At 35.6% G+C, this 19,170-nt stretch overlaps 1 protein-coding gene across 1 annotated transcript in view; it reads right to left on the bottom strand.

Moving 5' to 3' along the window:
* Positions 1 to 19,170, bottom strand: part of KIAA1958 (KIAA1958 ortholog) — a 231,923-nt gene that overhangs the window by 8,413 nt on the left and 204,340 nt on the right. The window contains exon 7 of the mRNA XM_037797927.1: positions 8,274 to 8,446. Within this exon, the coding sequence (XP_037653855.1) occupies positions 8,274 to 8,446 (173 nt within the window). The remainder of the gene's footprint in view (positions 1 to 8,273; positions 8,447 to 19,170) is intronic.

Below are 19,170 nucleotides of genomic sequence, written 5' to 3'. Positions count from 1 at the left end.
ATGAAAGAGAAGTAAGAGCTTGGTCATGGGACAGAGGATTCTACAGGGGAAAGGACAGAATAAGAAAAAACTGACTTATTTTTCAAATTCCAAAGTTCTGGAACTACACAGTAATCTTTGACACTTAAAAGAGACTGGTTATAAGATCAGTAAAACCAAGACTTACTGTCTGGGGAATTGCTTAAACTCCTCTCTGTGATAATCTTGTCAAGGAAGAGGAAGCAAGTTAAGAAAATTCTTATTATGAACTACAAGTACTCTTACAGGAAAACAAAATGAATCTTGCACTAACCATTGCTAACAACAAAAATCATTTCATTTTTAGTTACCAAATTTTACTTTATTAAGAAAGATATGCATTGACCTTCCTGATGCTCCATTTTCTAAGGAGCAAACCTCAATATAAATAAGCCAATGAGAAAGCAACCTTGGAGGAGATGGGTCAGTGAGCAGCAGATCATACTTTTGATAAGTTGTAGGAAAAATTAGTATATAGGTCACACCCTGTTCACAGAGTAAAACCAGCAGTGCAGATTCTGCTTATTTAAATGACAATTTCTTAATTTTTTAAAAAAATTGTTGTGAAATTCACATGACATAAAATTAATCATTTTAAAGTGAACAATTCAGTGGCATTTAGTGCATTCACAATGTCAGGCAGCCATCACCTATCTAATTCCAAAACATTTCCATCACTCTTAGATGAGATTTTGAAGTCCCTTGAACAAGTAACTATATTTAAGCTTCATTATCTGCCAAACCATGGTCAAGAGTTGTTATCCATCTTATCGCTGTCAGCTATATATCTTTAGAGACACATCTAGGCTGAATATTTCTTGCATTGAGACCAAGAGAGTGATATTAAAGAGGATGGGTGCTTGATGCCACAATTCCTTTTCTGTAGTAAATATTGGCTAATTCTCTAAAATATTGGTCTGTTTCTTCAGAGTATATTATTAAAGTTATTTAATTACGGTGACCAATGTGAGTAGATACAGATTTTTGGGATATATCTTTTCCCTCACCCATATTCCACTATCATAACACAGGGCCAATAAGAAAATATTAGTACCAGAAGTGGGGTTAAGGCACAGTCTACCAGATAGTTGAGGCATTCTCACCATCTAGGATGTAGATATTTTATAGGTTGTAGAGCGGTGTGGAGAAATGAGACTCTTTTCATGGATTCTTGCATGGGGATGTACAATTCACAGTAAAAGACAATTGTCTATTGTGGTTTCACAGAGTCTGGAAGACAGGCTCACTGGCCTGGAAAAGGTTGAAGCTAAACAGGGATGGAAGCTGTTAGGTGTGGGTGGGAATAGGTGAGTTTTTTGGACAACTTTATCAAAAAGCCAGAGAAACAGGCGGCTTTAGAGATGTCACATGAAGTATGAAATATTAGAGGTAATTAGGTTAGAAGATTCTCCTCTGTTCTAAGAAGGCTGAGGTTGATGAGCTTGGCATAGCAGGGAAATGAAACAGTATATATAGTGCTTAACAGAGTACCTGGAACAGAATGAGATCTTAATAAATGACAGCTGTTAATACTCTTAAATATGGAAACAGTATTAAGAAGATATGGAAAGAACCCTAGGACTCCTAATGAGTTCAGAGAAGGTTGTCTTATTTGTAATAAGGAGAGTAGAAAATGCCTATTCAACCACTGTTTATTATGATTCTCCAGACTCAGTGGAATAATACTGCTGAGTGAGAGATAACCTTTGGTTTTCAGCCCTCTTATGGACAACCATGAACCAGGGGGCTTTCCTGTTTCCATACTAAGGTCAAGAGTGCTGATGGAGAAAAGAAACCAAGTTTCCTTTGATCTCTTGACCATCCACTTGGCCCTCAGAGTAGCTAAAGAATCCATGTTGTAAAGACTTGGATCATTTACCCTCTATGTACTATTTAATATATCAAAAAGAATATTGGCATCATATATTTTATGAAACATAATAAAACCAACATCTATGAACCCACCAGAAGAGCCAAAATATTACTAATATTAGTTTGTACACTTACAAATTCCTTCCTTATTCAACCTCTCTGCCTTCTAAATTCCCGCTGAGGAATCTATGATCCTGAATTTTGTTTTACCATAACTTAGTTTTTTTTTCCCCACTTTTATCACATATGCGTGTATTCCTAAATAATGTGTTGTCAAGTTTTGCTTGTAAAACAGGCATGATACTGTGTGTACATTTAGAACTGTGTGTACATTCTAGAACTCACTTTTTATGTATGACTTTTTATTCTGATACAATTTCAAACTTAGAAAAAAATCACAAAAAAAGGATAAAGAACTCTTGTATATCTTTTACCAATCATCATCAACTATTTCCTTTTTGCCCCATCTGCCCTATCAATACATACTCTCTTTTTCTGCTTACATTCTTTTCTGACTTTGAGAGTAAGTTGCAGACATACCTCTTTACCAATAAAAATTTTGGTGACATTTACCTAAAAACAAGGACATTCTCTTAACTATAGTACAGATATAAAAATGAGGAAATTTAACACTGATACAATATCATTAACTAATCTACAGTTCAAATTCAAATTTCCAACTATTCCAATAATTTCATATTTATTGTCCAGGATACAACTTGCTTTTATCATTTATATTATGTTTCTGTGATTTAGCCTTGTTGTTGTCAGTTCCTATCATGTTCATTTTCAGTATTGTATAATATTCCATTGTTTGAATATACCAAAATTTGTTCATATATTCTCCTGATCATGGACACTTGGGCTGTATCTGGTTTTTGCTATTATAAGTACTACTACTTACACACCTTCTGGTGTTCATGTGAAAGACTTTTTCTGGGGCTAATCTTAAGAGGTGGAATTGCTGGGTCTTGAGTATGCTTATGTTCAATCTATAAGACAGTTTAAAATTGTGTTCCAAAGTAATAGAATCAATATGCAGCCTTCCAGGAGTGATTAATATTCTTATTGTTCTATAGCCTCAACAAAAATGAGAATATCAGATTTGTTAATTAACATTGATCTATAGTTATTGTTTTATGCATTTTTTTAAATGACTAGGAAAAAGAAGAGGAGTTACAAACCCAACATACAATAATACCACCTTTTCTATTTACCTATACAGTTAACTTTACCATTAAAAATTTTTCTTTGTATGGCTTTGAGTTATTGTCCAGTGTCCTTTGATTTCTAACTGAAGGATTCCCTTGAGCATTTCTATAGGGTAGATCTACTGGCAATGAACTCATCAGCTTTTTTAAATCTAGGAATGTCTTAGTTTTTCCTTCATTTATGAAGGATAGCTTTCCCATAACAGAATTCCTGGATGACAGTTTTTCTTTCCAGTACTTTAAATATTTCTTTCAACTGCTTTTGGCCTCCATGGTCTCTGCTGAGAAATTAGCTGTTAATCTTATTGAGGATCCTTTCCATGTGATGAGTTGCTTCTCTCTTGTTGTTTTCAAGATTCTTTCTTTGACTTACAATAGTTTGAATATAATATGTCTTGGTATGGATCTCCGAATTTATCCTTCTTGGAGTTAGTTGAGATTCTTGGACATGTAGATGCATGTCTTTTATCAAATTTGGGAAGTTTCTGATCATTATTTCTTCAAATACTCTTTCTGCCATTTTCTCACTCTTCTCTCCTTCTGGGATTCCTGTTATGTGCATGTTGGTACACTTGATGGTGTCACACAGGTCTCTTATACTCTTTTCATTTTTAATCCACTTGTTTTTCTTTCTGCTCCTCAAACTGGTACTTCCAATTACCTACTTTCAAGTTCACTGATTATTTCTTCTGCCTGCTCAAATGTGCTGTTGAAATTCCATTGTGAATTTTTCATTTCAATTATTGTACTTTTCCACTCCAGAATTTCTATTTGGTTCCTTTTTATAACTTCTATCTCTTTATTTGTATTCCCTATTTGTTAAGATATTGTTCTACTGGTTTCCTGTAACTCTTTGCCATGGCTTTCTTTAGCTCTTTGAGCATATTTTAGGCAGTTGATTTAAAGTCTTTGTCTAGTAAGTCCAATGTCTATGCTTCCTCAGGGATAGTTTTTATTAATTTGTCCTGTGAATGGGCTATAATTTCTTGTTTCTTTGCATGTTTCATAATTTTTTGTTGACAACTTGACATTTTAAATACTATAATGTGTAACTTTGGAACTCAGATTCTTTCCCCTCCTGAGGGTTTGTTTTGGCTGCTTCCTGTGCATTTTAGTTGTTTGTTTAACTACTTCTCTAATCTGTTTTTGTAAAAACCTATTCCTTCTCATGTGTTGTTTCTGAAGGCTCTGTTCCTTTAGTGTGTGGTCAGCTGGTTTGTTGATTTCTTTGAATGCCTGGAGCCAAAAAAGAAAAAGAAAAAAAAAAAGAAAAAGAAAAAAAAAAAGGAAAACGGGAAAAAAAGAAAAACAGAAAGAAAAGGGAAAAAGTATTCTCCCAGTTTTTATAGATTGGCTCTGTGTTGGGATATTCTTCAATGCTTTAGCCAGACCCAAAATGACTCTGCCTTAACTTTCACTTCCTGCTTGCACTGAGCCTAAAGATGAGTCAGAGTTGAAAGCTTAGGGTGCTCTCAGGTCTTTTCTGAGTATTTGTCCTGCCTTGGGCGTGCACATGGCTTTCTAAATTTCCTGGTATACCCAGGAGCTTTTCAATGCCCTACCTCCCCAAATAAATCTCTCCAGCTTCTCCTCCCAGGTTTTTGGTGTGCCTATGGCTTGACTCAACTGTAATCTTTTGCTCCAGGCAGCAGCAGATTGTTCATTTGCCTTTCAATGTTTTTGAGGAATGCTCTCCACATTGCTGCTTTTCTGCCCAAGAGAGTTCTGAGATAGTCGGAAAAAAGGTGAATGGCTTGCATCAGTCCTTCAGGTAGGCCTCAGATAAGTCAAAACATACAAATACAATTCTTTGAGAAAAAAGTCTACTCTGCTCCCTCCAGAGTCATGACCTAGGGTCCCAACTGGGTATACAGACTGCCATCTTCAAGACTGCCACTGAGCTGGAGGGAGTCTGGTAAAAGGGCAAGTAAAAAGTGCTACAAAGCTTTCCTGCCATCTTTAACTTTCTCCCCCACTCCCCCCTCCCTTTTGGACTCACTGGTCACCCGGTTGTTATAAACTGTTGACTATTTTCCAGAGATCTGCAAAGTTGATTCTGAAATATTTTGCTCTTTTTTTTTTAAATGGTGTTCCTGAGGAGGGGCAGGCCCTTGGGACTACCTACTCTGCCATTTTTGCTTCACTACTACCATAATCTTTAATACTCTGTTCTCTCTGTGCTTCATTTTGGATAGCTACCTATTGTTCTATCTTCAAGTTCACATATTTTCTCATCTAATATTTAATATGCTTATCCAGTGTATTCTTCATCTCACACCTTGTATAAGTTCAATTTGGATCTTTTTACACTTTCCTACTTAACTTTTCAAACTTATCAAATACAGTTGTAATAACTGTTTCAATGTCCTTTTCTGCTAATTCTAACATCTATGTCAGTTACGGATTGTTTTTGATTGACTCATTCTTTCAGGGTATATTTTCCTGCTTCTTTGCATGCCTGGCAATTTTTGTTTAAAAGCCAGACATTGTGGATTTTATTTGTTGGATTCTGGATTTTTGTATTCCTATATATAATCTTAAACTTTGTTCTGAGATACAGTTAAAATACTTGGAAATAGCTCAATACTTTTGGGTCTTGTTTTTAAGATTTGTTGAGTGGGATTACAGCAGTGTTCAGGCTAAGGCTAATTAATTGCCCACATCTGAGGTACAACTTTTTTGTATCCCAACCTCATGAATCCTGAGATATTTCAAGTCTGGCTGGTGGGACCACGTACCGTTCTCAGTTCTGGGGAAGGGCCAGGTACTGTTACCTTTAACCCTTTCAGGCAGTCTTTCCCAGCCTTGGGCAGTTGACTTTCATGCATATGCTGACCAGTACTCAGCTGAATACTGGAGGGGAGCATCTTCAGATCTCTGGGGTTCTCTCTATGTGCAGCTTTCAAGTACTCTCTCTGGAAAACTCTAGTGACTTTGATCTCTCTGAACTCAGTTCCATTTCCTCAACTCAGTAAATCTGTTGGGATATGCCTAGGTTATACTTCTCTGCACCACAGCTTGTAAACTCTTTCAAAGTGGCAAGCTTGGACACTTGTATGGCTCACCTCATCTGTTTACTGTCCGTTAGAGAGCTGTGCCCATCTTTGCTTGATGTACAGTGACTTGCAAATCATTGTTTTTATATTTTATCTGTTTTTTTTTTGGTTGTTTCAGGCAAGAGATAAATCTGGCCCTCCAAATTGGCTGGAAGTGGAAGATTTAACTGATTTTTCTCCTGGGTATGAATCAATTGTTATTGCTTCTTATGTCTAGCAATATTTGATTGGGTGCTAGAAAGTTTCAATTTTACATTGTATTTTGTTGTATTTTTGTTGTATTTTGTTACTGAATTTTGTTGTATTTTTTTTACTAAACGTTGAGAACATCTTTCCAGCACCCTCAGACTTCCTGAACTCTGATCTCTGCATCCCCTCAATTCAGGGAGACTGCCAGGCTCTGTTTGAGTTCCTCTCCCTTTACTGCAGTCCAGAATTTGCCTCTAGGCAGAAAGTATGAGTGACGGTAGCACTCCTGTCACTTGTTTCCCCTTTCTCCGGGATCACAGTCCTGCGCTGTCTGAAAAAAAATTGTTTCATATATTGTGTTCAGTTACCTTGCTGTTACAGCAGATGGGTAATTCTGGACTCTTTTACTTCCTCATGACCAGAAGGGGGAAATTTCAATTTATTTTCAAGTGTAATTTTGATTATCTTGTTGCTCATTCTGATGACTTTTTTTTTTTTTTTTTAAATAAACATTTCATAAATAGTTGGTCTCTAACCTACTATTTAAAGACTCTGGTGTCTGAATCTGTTTGTTGTTTCCTTGAGTGGCTGGTGATTTGTTTTTTAATGAGCCTATATTTAGTTGACCTTAACCTGCAAAAAACCTGAGCATCTAAATTGTGGATATTTCTTTTAAAAGATTATTGACATTGATTCTGTTAGGAATCAGATGATGCTACTAACCTAGACCCTCTTTAGGCCCCCTTCAAGGTCCTTTCCTTAATCATGGATTCTTCAGTTCATCTACCTGTTCCATTCTTTCCTTGATAATGTCATCAACAGTTCCATTCAGGGAGAATCCTACCTTTCATATGTGCTTACTGCTCACTGTCCCAGTTTCAGCTCACTTTTTTGGGGGGTGAGGGAGAAGGAGGGAGTCCTGTGGATGTTTCCCTTTCTTTCTGCAGTGTGCACTGTGCTGCCAGAAGTAGAAGCCTGGGTTTCCTATTTTATCTCCTACTGATGCCTTAAATACACTGGGCAGAAGCCTGGTATCTCACCCACTCTTATGGTTTCAATTCAATTATTAGACCTTTAAATCCGTATTTCTAACATTAACATTTTCCCTATGTTTTAAGTACCACATTCCCAAGTGCTTAATGGACATGCCCACTTCGACATCTGTCTGAAATAGACTCAATATATCTACATCAAAATACTACACCTTTCTGTTCTGTCTCCACATATCCAAGAACTTTTCTTTCCATTCATATACCTTAAACATTTCAAGTTGGAAGAGATCTTAAGGACTCATTTTACACATGGAGAGACTGAGAACAAAGAACATTAAATAACTTTTCACTCCTCACTTCCAAATAATACCATCCTCATTATGCTCCCTCCTGCTCAAAATACTTTGGCGTTTTCCCAATGTTTACACAATGTTATTTTGGTGACATAAGGGTTATCAAAATATGGCTTTATAATCCACATTCCTATATACGAAATTTCAGCTGCAGGCATGTGAGTCTGTCCCCCTAAAGTTTACTCTTCTTCACGTCATTCAGCCTAGAATACTTGTCCTCATCTAAATCTATTGAAATCTTACCTCTCTCTCAAAAATCCAGCTTAAATATCAATCTCTTCTCTAGTCTTACTAGCCTGAAATTAACTTATCCATCTGAATTTTTTTAGGCATTTTTGATCTGTAAAATCAACAGAACACTTATTAAATTCTGTCTTATACTGTGGATAATTCCTCCTATTTCAAGTTATTTCAGTTTCCCTAGGCAGAAAGCAACTATTCTGTGCCTCCCCAATGCTTAGCACAGTGCCTGGCACTTGGAAAGCAACTATTCTGTGCCTCCCCAATGCTTAGCACAGTGCCTGGCACTTGGAAGGTGCTCAGTGAAGCTGGCTAAAAGAAGTGAACTCGAGAGCTCCTTACCTTAGTGATGTCCGTGTGATCTTTGAGCCCGTTGGTCATGCACCAATATCGCCACACATTCAGGGCGTACCGTGTGGCTTTGGTAGTATTTGGGCTTACTGCACTGGTACACAGATCATTCAAGTCATCATTAATATTAAATACAGGAAATTTGTTGAGCTTAGTAGAATAGGCTAGAAACAAAAACAATAAAAGGCATTAAAATAATGTGCCATACCCTTTTACTGTAGAGAACTACATCTTGGGATCACGTTAAATAACAGAGAATGCCTAACATTCAAAAATGAAATCTCTATCAAGTATACATTTATCAGAATCATATCATACTAAGTGATGCACTAATGCAGGCTTTCCAATAATGGAAAGAAAAAAATGAAGAAAAACAAACTAAGAATGTTCTATCTGAATGTTCTTTGGGGGAAAAAAAGGCATTTCTATTAACAACAACAAAAAAAAAAAGAAAGAAAGAACAAAAAGAAAAGGAAAACAAATTACATATCCTTTCCTTCACCCTTAGAACGTGAAGAGTTGTCATTTCTCTATAATATACAGTCTCAGATGTCTTGTGTGCCATCCTGGGCAGCCCTGAATTGAATGGTATTAGCATATTGCTTTAATTCTCCTCACGAATTAATAAAGAGAAAGATACTTTAACCCTAACTCCACAATCCACCAACTAGCTTAGTGTCAGAACACAAGGTCAAGGGAGAGAAATATTAGGGGAACCAGGGAGGAATACTCAAGGGGGCTCACATCTTCTCAGAAGAGAACAAATAGATTTTAAATTGCCAAAATTACTTCAGATGAAGATGTGTCTTCCTCAATGTGTCCACTTGAGTTTTGGTTACCGAAGAGATAACCAAGTCCATAAACATCAAATGGCCTTTCTTTATGCTCTGTGACCTGCTAAAACCAGGCTTCACCTATTTGAATTTAATTAACTGTCTTTGGATAGGAAAACATATATCAAAGGAAACCACTTAAGTGTCTTTTTCAAAGAGAACATTTCCAATCTCTACTTTATGTAATGATTCTGACCCTCTCTGGAATGTTTCTGTATTCAAACAAGGCAGTAACTGGCTTAGGTCTCTGAGAAAAAGCAAGATGAAAAGTTGATGCAATTACCAAGTTGATCTGCAAACTGGTTTCACTTTACCCAACACAACCCATCTTCCACTGTTGCCACTGAGGAAGCCCTTTACACTACTTGAGCCCAGGACACCCACGTTCTCCCCACACTCAGCCTGAGTTTCTCCCCATGGTCTCTGTGCCAATCAAAGAACGGTGCTTTCTTCATGTCCAATTACAAACTCCCTTTTACCAAGTCCCTAGTCTCTCCTTCAGGATTTCTCTCACGTTTGCTTCATTATTCCTTAGGACTGTGTTCTAATTGAGTGTGGAAGATCTCTTCAATTGGATTATGTTCCTTAAAGGCAATTCTATGTGTTCATCCTTTAAGTCTTCATCCTGCCTAGAACTATTGAATACACAATCTGCTTTAATAAATTCTTATAGCAAGAAAGAAATAAACAATGCTGGGAGCACTATCTGAAGCAATGGGGCCATGTAATTAAATTCCTCTCACTGTCCCCATAAACCTGGATGACTGATATTATCTGTGGAACTTGCTTGATATTAACAAAAGGATTCTAGTATAAGATTTATTATTACTATACCTAGGACTAACTGAATACCGACTATGCCAAGAGGTTTTAGATAAATTATCTGTAATCTGTAAGCAACACCATTGTCATACATATTTTACAGAGAAGGAAACTGAGTCTCACACATTTAAATAACTTCACATATTCATTCATCCAATATTTACCAAGGTACCGTCCCTGTGCCAGGCACTGTGTTTCCCCAAAGTCATGGATATGGTAAGTGGTAGAGCCAGGGGTGGGGCCAGGGTCGCTCTGACTCGATGTTTTGGCCACTACAGCAAAGGAATCAGGTACCGCAGAGACAAAGTTCTCAGTAAACAATACGGTTTAGATATTAGCCACTGTTGCTTATGAAAAATATCCTATCCCTCCCTCCCCACTCAATTTACTCAGATTATACTCTAGTGAAGAGAATGAAGTTTGCTTTATTTAGATGACCTATAGTTTCAAACAGATAGGGTGATTAATTTTAATTAGTATATTAAATAATTATAGGCTCTTCAATCTTTCAATTTTTTCTTCACTTTTTAAAAAGAAGTCACAGAACAGATATTGTACCTTGAGAATGGAAACTGAAATCCTAGTATATAGAGAAACAGGTAAGAATGCTTATGGCTCATATAATGGAGAAAAAAAATTGTGTGACAATGATTAAATGACCATACAGTTCCTTCATGGTTGTATTTAAGGATTAAATGATATGCATTTAATAAATTTTTAAAAATTTTAATTTTTGCAGTGCTATGCTATTGAGAAAATTTTCTGGGGACTATATTGATGGAGAAACAAACAAAATTAAGAACTCATTACTGAACACAAAGAAAGAGGGAAGTACTAAAGAAGTGATTTGGATGTTTTTTCTACTAGATACAGGACAAACTCTGGGCTCAAAGTTAGGAAGAGCTGGCAGTGGGAGTGGGAATTGACTATGGGTAGTGGTAGTGTAACCTAAGGACTGACAAATCTGAACAATTATTTTGCTCAGTATGCATAGCCACTACTTACATCATTTGCCACCAGCACAGCTGTGGCAAGCACAGTTGGGTAAAGTGAGGAAAATCTGCTGTGGAAGAGAGAGAAAGGGGGCATTGTCTCAGGCAACTCCAGGCAGCTCCACTGGACACAAGAGAGTGAAAAAAGAAAAGCAGCTAAAAAAAGCAGAGAAATCTCTGAATACACCATCTCCTTGTAACTCCTTTCCTATTTCAACAATTAGAGAGTTCCCAGCTTCCCAGCTGCTTTCCAGCTTATACACCCCAAAGTGAAGCCTATTCACCGGCTCTCTGGCTGCTCGTTATGATTGGGTGAAGTCCACCAGCAAAGCCCTGTGCAAAAGTTAGCTCTGTAAGCTGTACCAAGAAGGCCTCTTTAACAATGTCTAAGGAAATCCCTGTCAGCTACCAATAATGATCAATCTAGACTTTCACTTTAAAACATGAGGAGACAAACAAGCATCACCAGGCCACTGGGAAAACCAACAGCATGAGATTCACCAGGCTACGGAAGCTGAGCAACTAATAACACATTCCCTACCCCTCTTCCTAAAGTGGAGTTAATTCAGAAAACCAAAGAAAACTTTTAAAACATCACAAATAAATCACTAGAGAGACTTGAGAGGATATTGCATCCATAAAACAAGAACAAACTTCACTGGAAAAGGAAAAATAGAACAAGAAAGATCCTGGAAATTGAAAATGATTGAAAAAACATATTCTAAAAACACTTAATAGAAGAGCTGAATATCAGAATGACCATGGTTAAAAGGCAAATAAATGATCTGAAAGGAATTTTTCCAGGCAAAGTAGTAAAAAATAAAAAATTATGAAAGTGAAGTTAATAGACAAGGAGAACAGATCCAGGAGATGCAATTTACATCTTATAAGAATTCAGAAGAAAAAAAAAATAGGACAGGATAAAACAAATAAAGTTTCATTAATCAAAGAAAGATTTGAATCTTCAGGATGTTAGGGTTCATGAACTGTCATATAGAAATACGGAAAGAAGACACATACGGATATATCTTGGTGAAAGTTCCAAAGTCTCAGAACAAAGAGAAAATTCTACAATCTTCTTGGTAGTGGGGAAACAGCCACCAACATAGGACCATAGGACAGGAATCAGATTTCTCATCTGTGATACCAAATGCTAAAAAGCAATGACTCAGTTTCCTCAAAGTTGTGATGAAAAGGACTGTAAATCAAGAATTCAAATTACCTAGCTAAGGTATCCTTCTAGTGCTAAGGCAAAATAAGACATTTTCAATTTTGGAAAAAGCAGCATCCATTCTCTTAAAAAACAAATGAAAAAACAGAAAAACTACCCATGGATATTTGGTAATAAAATGAAAACTGAATCAAAGAAAGGACGAGATGTGGGTACAAGATACAGTGAGGGGCAAAGAATTTATTTTCAACACTAAATAATATGACAAGCAAGCTTAACACTTGTTAAGAAAAGACTGTGAAAATAGATGAGGCATGATGCAACAAAACCTTGAACCAAAATTCTCCATGACTTCAATAAAATATGGGAGAAGGGGAGGAGGATATAAAAAATATAATTGAGATCTTATCTTGTTTGGGCAGAGTAGGGAGTGTACAGGGGAAAAGAGGAGGATGATTATTGATACAGATTAATTTATTTTAAAAACATATGGTTATATTGAAGATGATGTAAAATGGTGCAGCCACTGTGGGAAGCAGTTTGGCAGTTTCTCAGAAAGTTAAATATAGAATTACCATAGTACCTGGCAATTCCACTGCTAGGTATATACCCCAAAGAATTGAAAACAGACTAAAACAGGTATCTGTCCACCAATGTTCATAGTGGTATACTCACAGTAGCCAAAAGGTAGAAGTAACCCAAAAGTCCAACAACAGATGAATGGATAAACAAAATGTGGTATATACATAATACGGAGTATTTTCCAGCCATTGAAAGGAAAGAAGTTCTTCTGATACATGCTACAATATGGATGAATCTTGAAGACATCAGGTTAAGTGAAATAAGCAAGGCAAAAAAGGACAAATACTGTATGTTTTCCCTTATATGAAATACCTAGAATAAGCAAATTCATCAGACAAATAATAATAATAATAATAATGATAATAATAATAATAATAATAATAATAATAATAAAATAGTTTACAGGTTACCAGGGGTTATGGGGAGGGAATGGGTATCTATTGCTTAGTGGGTAGTTTCTGTTTGGGGTGATAAAAAAGTTTTGGCAATGGATGGTGTTACTACAATACTGTAACACAATATTGTTAATATAATTAATGTTACTGAATTGTACACATGAAAGTAGTTAAAATGGGGAATTTTGTGTAGTATGTACATACCACAATACAATTTTTTAAAAGAAACCCATATGTTTAAATTTGTTTACTAAAAACAAAACTTAAGAGAAACAACTACTAGAACGGACATGGAATTTTAGAACATGACAGCAAATAAAGGATTAAAACCTGCAGTCTATACAGCAAAATTCAGGACAGGTTAACAAAAGAAATAAAGGTTCAGTACAGAAAGCATGATGTACAGAAAACTTAAAATGATGGCAGGAGGTCCTCCACTTACAGCTATGATGAAGTAGCTGGCATTATACTATTCTACCTGCTGAAGAAAAAGCTAAAGTATTGAAAAAGGCATTGGAGAACAACCAAAGTAACTGAACTCAACGGAAAAGGATCCTGGAGAGAAGGAAAATTCACTTAGGGATTTGCTGACTTACAGTACAAGACAGAGCACAAACAGAAAGCAGCAGCCTGGAATCTGCACAGCAATTTCAGTGGGACAGGAATACAAATATTCAAGTTCAGGGCTACCAAGTACCCAGTCTTTGAGGGATTGAGATTCTGAATGAAAGCGAACTACAGAAAAGTGAGTCAATATTCTGCATGCCATTTTCCTTTCAGAAACTTCTGACTCCTAAGCTATGCATGCATAGGCAAGATACAGAGAAACCAAACAGAAAAAAGAAATTGCCATGAGGCAAAATATAATGGCACTGAGAAGTCAAACAATGTAATTTAGGCCCTGCCAAGCCGAGGGACACTGGTAACAATCCAGGCTTTAACTGAGACCCATGAAGAGCTTGATGCTAAAAGTAAGGGAATCTGGAAATAGACCAGTCTCAATGAGATTATGGTGACCTCTCCACCTTATTTGCTGGCTAGAAGACATTTAAATCCTCTCTGGAGGAGAACATCTCCAATTAGTATTCATACACAGTGGCCAGAATTCAATAACAAGTCACACCATAAAACAAGACCAAATGAATGAAAACCAAGAGCAAAATCAGGCGATATAAACAGACCAACAGATCATCCAGATACTGGAGCTGTGAGACACAGACCTTAAAATCATTTTAATATGCTCAAGAAAATAAGGAAAAGATAGAGAATTTTACTAAAGCATTGAAATATCTTTAAAATGTAGAAATTCTAGAATTCTGTCTTTTCTCTTCTTCTTCCTCTTCCCTTCCTCTTCTTCTGTTTTCCTTCCTGAATTATTTTTGAAAGCCATTGGTGGGGGAGAGCAAGGTAGACATTTATCCTGGAGTATGTGTGTGTTGGGGAACTGTGATGGCTTAGGATGACAGGTAAAGCCTGAAAAGTATAAAGAGGCAACCTGTATAGAGAAGTTTCTCAGCAAGGGGTGCAAAAACATGATCAGGGTAAGAAAGGTGGGTCAGAAGAAGTGCAATCTGGGAACTGGTAAGAGAGCTTGAGATGAAAGAATATCTACAGAAGGTCAGCCTCTTATGTGGTGTCATAGCCTGAGCAGGGTGAGGAGGGCCTGAGGGCAACGGGAGGTGTGAGGAGAAGCCCTCTGGGAAAAGTTAGAGCCTGACTGTTGTGAGAATATGGCTTTCATGTGTGTAAATAGCCTGCCGTGAGGTGTTACAGCCAAAGCAGGGTAAGAAAGGCTTCCCAGAGTGGGATGTCAGGGCTGAGTGGAGAGAGGAAGGTATCCATGGTCAGGGGCACGGTCCAGTGCAGGTTGTCACAGGTTCACAGGAATAAGGACGGCACCCGTGTATGGGATGGGGGCAGATCACAGGCCGGACGTCGGAACCCAAGCAGGGTGAGGAAAGTCAAAAAAAGACTGAGGAAAAGGACATCACTAAATGCAACACAGGATTCTGAATTGGATCCTTTTCTGATAAAAGAAATTATTGGAACAACCGGCGAAACTTCAGTGGGGGCTGAGGTTTAGATGGTAATAATGTGTCAGGTATAACCTAATCAATTTCCTAATCTTTATGGTTATATTGTTATATAGGAGAATGTCCTCCTTTATAGGATATACATAATAAAGCACACGTAGGGATGGGACATCAGGTTGGTAGTTTACTCTCAAAGTGGTTTAAGAAAGAAAATGTTCTCTGTAATGCACTTGGAACATTTTTTTTTTTTTTTTAGTTTGAGATTGTTTCAAAATTTTAAAAATTATTAAAAATACAATAATCAATTAAGAATTCAGTAGGTGGTTTAACAAGCAGGTATAAGATATATAACATAAGAAAAGATTTTTGAACTGAAATAAAGTTCAATAGAAAAGTAAAAATTCAAGCAGAAAGAGAAAAAATACAGATAATACAGAAAAGAACATAATAGATATGAGAGACAGTGGAAAATGTAACATACTTGTAATTGGAGTCCCAGGAAGAGAGGAGAGAATGAGAGAGAAGTAATATTTGAAGAACACTGACTGAGAATTTTCCAAAATTAAAACATATCAATCCACAGATTCAAGAAGTTCTACAAACCAAGTAAAATAAGTACAAGGAAAAGCAAACCTAGGCACATCATAGTACACATGCTGAAAACCAAAGATAAAGAGAAAATCTTAAAAGCAGCCAGAAGACAAGGACAAATTACCTTTAAAGGAGTAAAAATGAACTGACTGATTTTCAACTGAAATGATGAAAGCCAAAAGACAACAGAATGATACCTTTAATATGGTGTAAGAAAATGACTACCAGCCTGCAATTTATACCAAGCAAACATATCCTTCAAAAATAAAGGTGATAAAAGTGTTGTCACACAAAATAATGAGGGTGTTTGTTATTATCATACAGCTACTAAAAAAGTAATAAGGGAGTTCTTCAGGTAAAAGGAAACGATCTGAGAATGGAAGCAAGTTATTGTTGAAAAGAATAAAGAATACCAGAAAGAGAGAACATTTAGTTAAATTAAATAAATACAACTGTTTAAACAATAATAATGATGTTTTTGTGGTTTGACTATATGTAGAATTAACACTCATTACAATAGCACAAAAAGTGTAGCCAACTGAGTTAGTAACGAAAGTCCTTTGTGTTACCCAGAAAATGATAAAAATACTAATTTAAAGTATACTCTAATAATGCAAGGATGCATATTTTAAACTCTATGGTAACCATTAAAGAATAAAAAAAAATTATAGCTTATAAATTAATAGAGGAGGAAAATGGGATAATAAAAGATTTTCTTAGTCAAAAAGAAGGCACAAAGAATAGATGAGACCAAAAATAGTAAGATTATAGATTACTATAGAATCCATATTCCAATTAAAAAACAAACATTGTCAGACTGGATAAAGAAACAAAACTAGGCTATATGCTCCTGAAAACAAAAACAAAAACAAAAACATAAATATAAGAACAAATTAGGGTTGAAAGCAAAAGCATGAAAACAGGTATATCATGAAAAAAATAATCAAAAGAAAGCCGGTATAGCTATATAATATCACATAAAATAGACTTTAAGGCAAGAAGTATTTCTAGAAATAGAGACATTTTGATTCCACAGGAAGTTTTGACAACCCTAGATTTGTATGGGCTTAATAACAAGATCAAAACATAAAAATCAAAAGTTGAAAGAATTAAAAAGAGAAGTAGACAAATCTACAACTAACAGATTTTAACACATCTTTTTACAAAATGGCAGAACAAGCAGACAGAAAAATTGGCATATTTGAACAATGCAAATACCAAACTGGACTAATTGCTAATATAAAAAACAACACACTCAACAACTGCAGAACATACATTATTTTCAAATGTACAGAGCAATTTTACCAAAATAGAAATGCAAGGACATAAAAAAAAGTCTTGACAATTTCAAAGCATTAAGTCATTTAGGATATGTCCTTTAATCTCAGAGGAATTAAGATAGATATCAATTACAAACAGATAACTTTCAGAAATCAAACAGCAATATACTTCTAAAGAACCCATTGGTGAAAGAAAACAAAACTGATGGAAATTAGAACATATTTTGAACGGAATGTTAATGACAGTACAACAGATCAAAATTTTGGGATGCAGTTATTGCAGTGTTTAAAGATAAGCTGGATCATATTAAATGCATAGATTAGAAAAGAAGAAAAGACTGATTATCAACTGAAGAAATTATAAAACAGTATATGCAAAAAAAGTAGAAGGTAGGCAATACAAATACAGATATTGTAAAGACAGTAAAGATATTATGAGCAGCCACATGCCAAAGAATTTGAAATTTTAGATAAAAATGAAATTTTAGATAAAATACCTAGAAAAAAACACAACTTACTAAAACTGCACAAAAATATAAAATCTGACTAGTCCTATATCAATTAAAGAAAATGAATCTATTATTAAGCACATCACAAAGAAAACTTCAGATTAAGATAGCTTCATCAGTAAATTCTTCTGACATTGAAGGAACAAATCATGCCAATCTTACAAAGTGTGCTAGCCATTAGAAAAAACTCATCATCCAACTACTTTTGTATGCCAGCACGATCTTAAAAAAATGATAAGAGCAAGGAAGAAAGAATAAAGGAATATTACAAAGGAAAATTATAGACCAACTTAGCTCACAAACATAGGCACAAAAATCCTTGACACAACATGGACAAATTAAATCCAAAATTCACACCATACACATACACACAAAAATTCAAAATGGATCCTAAACTTAAATGTAAAAGGTAAAACAATAAAGCTTTTAGAAGAAAACATAAGAGAACAGCTTTATTACCTTGGAGTAGCCACATATTTTTCAACAGGACATAAAAAGCACTACTCCAAAAGTAAAAGATTGATTAAATTGGATTTAATTAAAATAAAAAACATTTATCAGAATACAGCATTAAGAGGGTAAAAGGTAAGCTACCTAGTGGGAGAAGATATTTGCAGTGCATTTATCTGACAGAGCAATTAGAGAGCAGATAATCCAACTAAAAATGGATGGAATTTCGATGGGCACTGCATAAAAGAGGAAATCCACATGGCTAACAAGCATATTGAAAAGGTGCCCTACATCATTAACCTTCTGGGAAGTAGGAATTAAAATACATCCACTAGAATGTCTACAATTAAAAACAAAATATGGACCTAAATATAAGAGCTAAAACTATAAAACTCTTAGATGGTAACACAGGGGCAAATCACAACTTGGGATTCAGCAATGGATTCTTAGATATGACACCAAAAGCAGGGGCATAAAAACAAACAATACATAAATTTGATTTCATGAAAATTAAGAACTTTTGTGCATCAAAGGAAATTATCAAGACAGTAACCTACAGAATGGGAGAAAATAGTTTCAAACCACATATTGGATAAGGATTTAATACCCAGAATATTTAAAGAACTCCTATAACTCAACAACAAAAAGACAAACAACCCAACTGAAAAATGTGCAAAGGACTTGAATAGACATCTCTCCAAAGAATATATACAAATGGCCAAATAAACATATGAAAAGATATTCAACATCCTTAGCCATCATGGAAATGCAAATTAAAACCACAATGCGATATCACCTCATACTCACAAGGATGGCTAATACTAAAAAAAAAAAAAAAAGGATTTTAACAAGAGTTGGAAAGGATGTGGAGAAATTGGAAATCTAGTGCACTGTTGGTGAGAATAAAATGGTGAAGCCAATGTGGAGAGTAATATGGCTGACAGTGCTCAAAGTTAAATATAGAATTACCATTTTACCCAACAAACCCACTTCTAGGTACATAACCAAAGAGTGAAAACAGGATTGCAAACAGATACTTGTATGCCAATGTTTATAAATTATTCACAATAGTCAAGAGCTGGAAAGAATCCAAGTACCAATCAACAAATTAAGAATAGATAAACAAAATGTACATACACAGTGGAATATTATTATTCAGCCGTAAGAAAAAATGAAGTTATGAGACACGCTACCACATGGAAGAACCTTGAAAACATTAAGCTCAGTGAA

Source organism: Choloepus didactylus, chromosome 10 (assembly GCF_015220235.1).
Source record: "Choloepus didactylus isolate mChoDid1 chromosome 10, mChoDid1.pri, whole genome shotgun sequence".
Classification (NCBI taxonomy): domain Eukaryota; kingdom Metazoa; phylum Chordata; class Mammalia; order Pilosa; family Megalonychidae; genus Choloepus; species Choloepus didactylus.
This window is presented reverse-complemented; position numbering and strand designations above follow the sequence as displayed.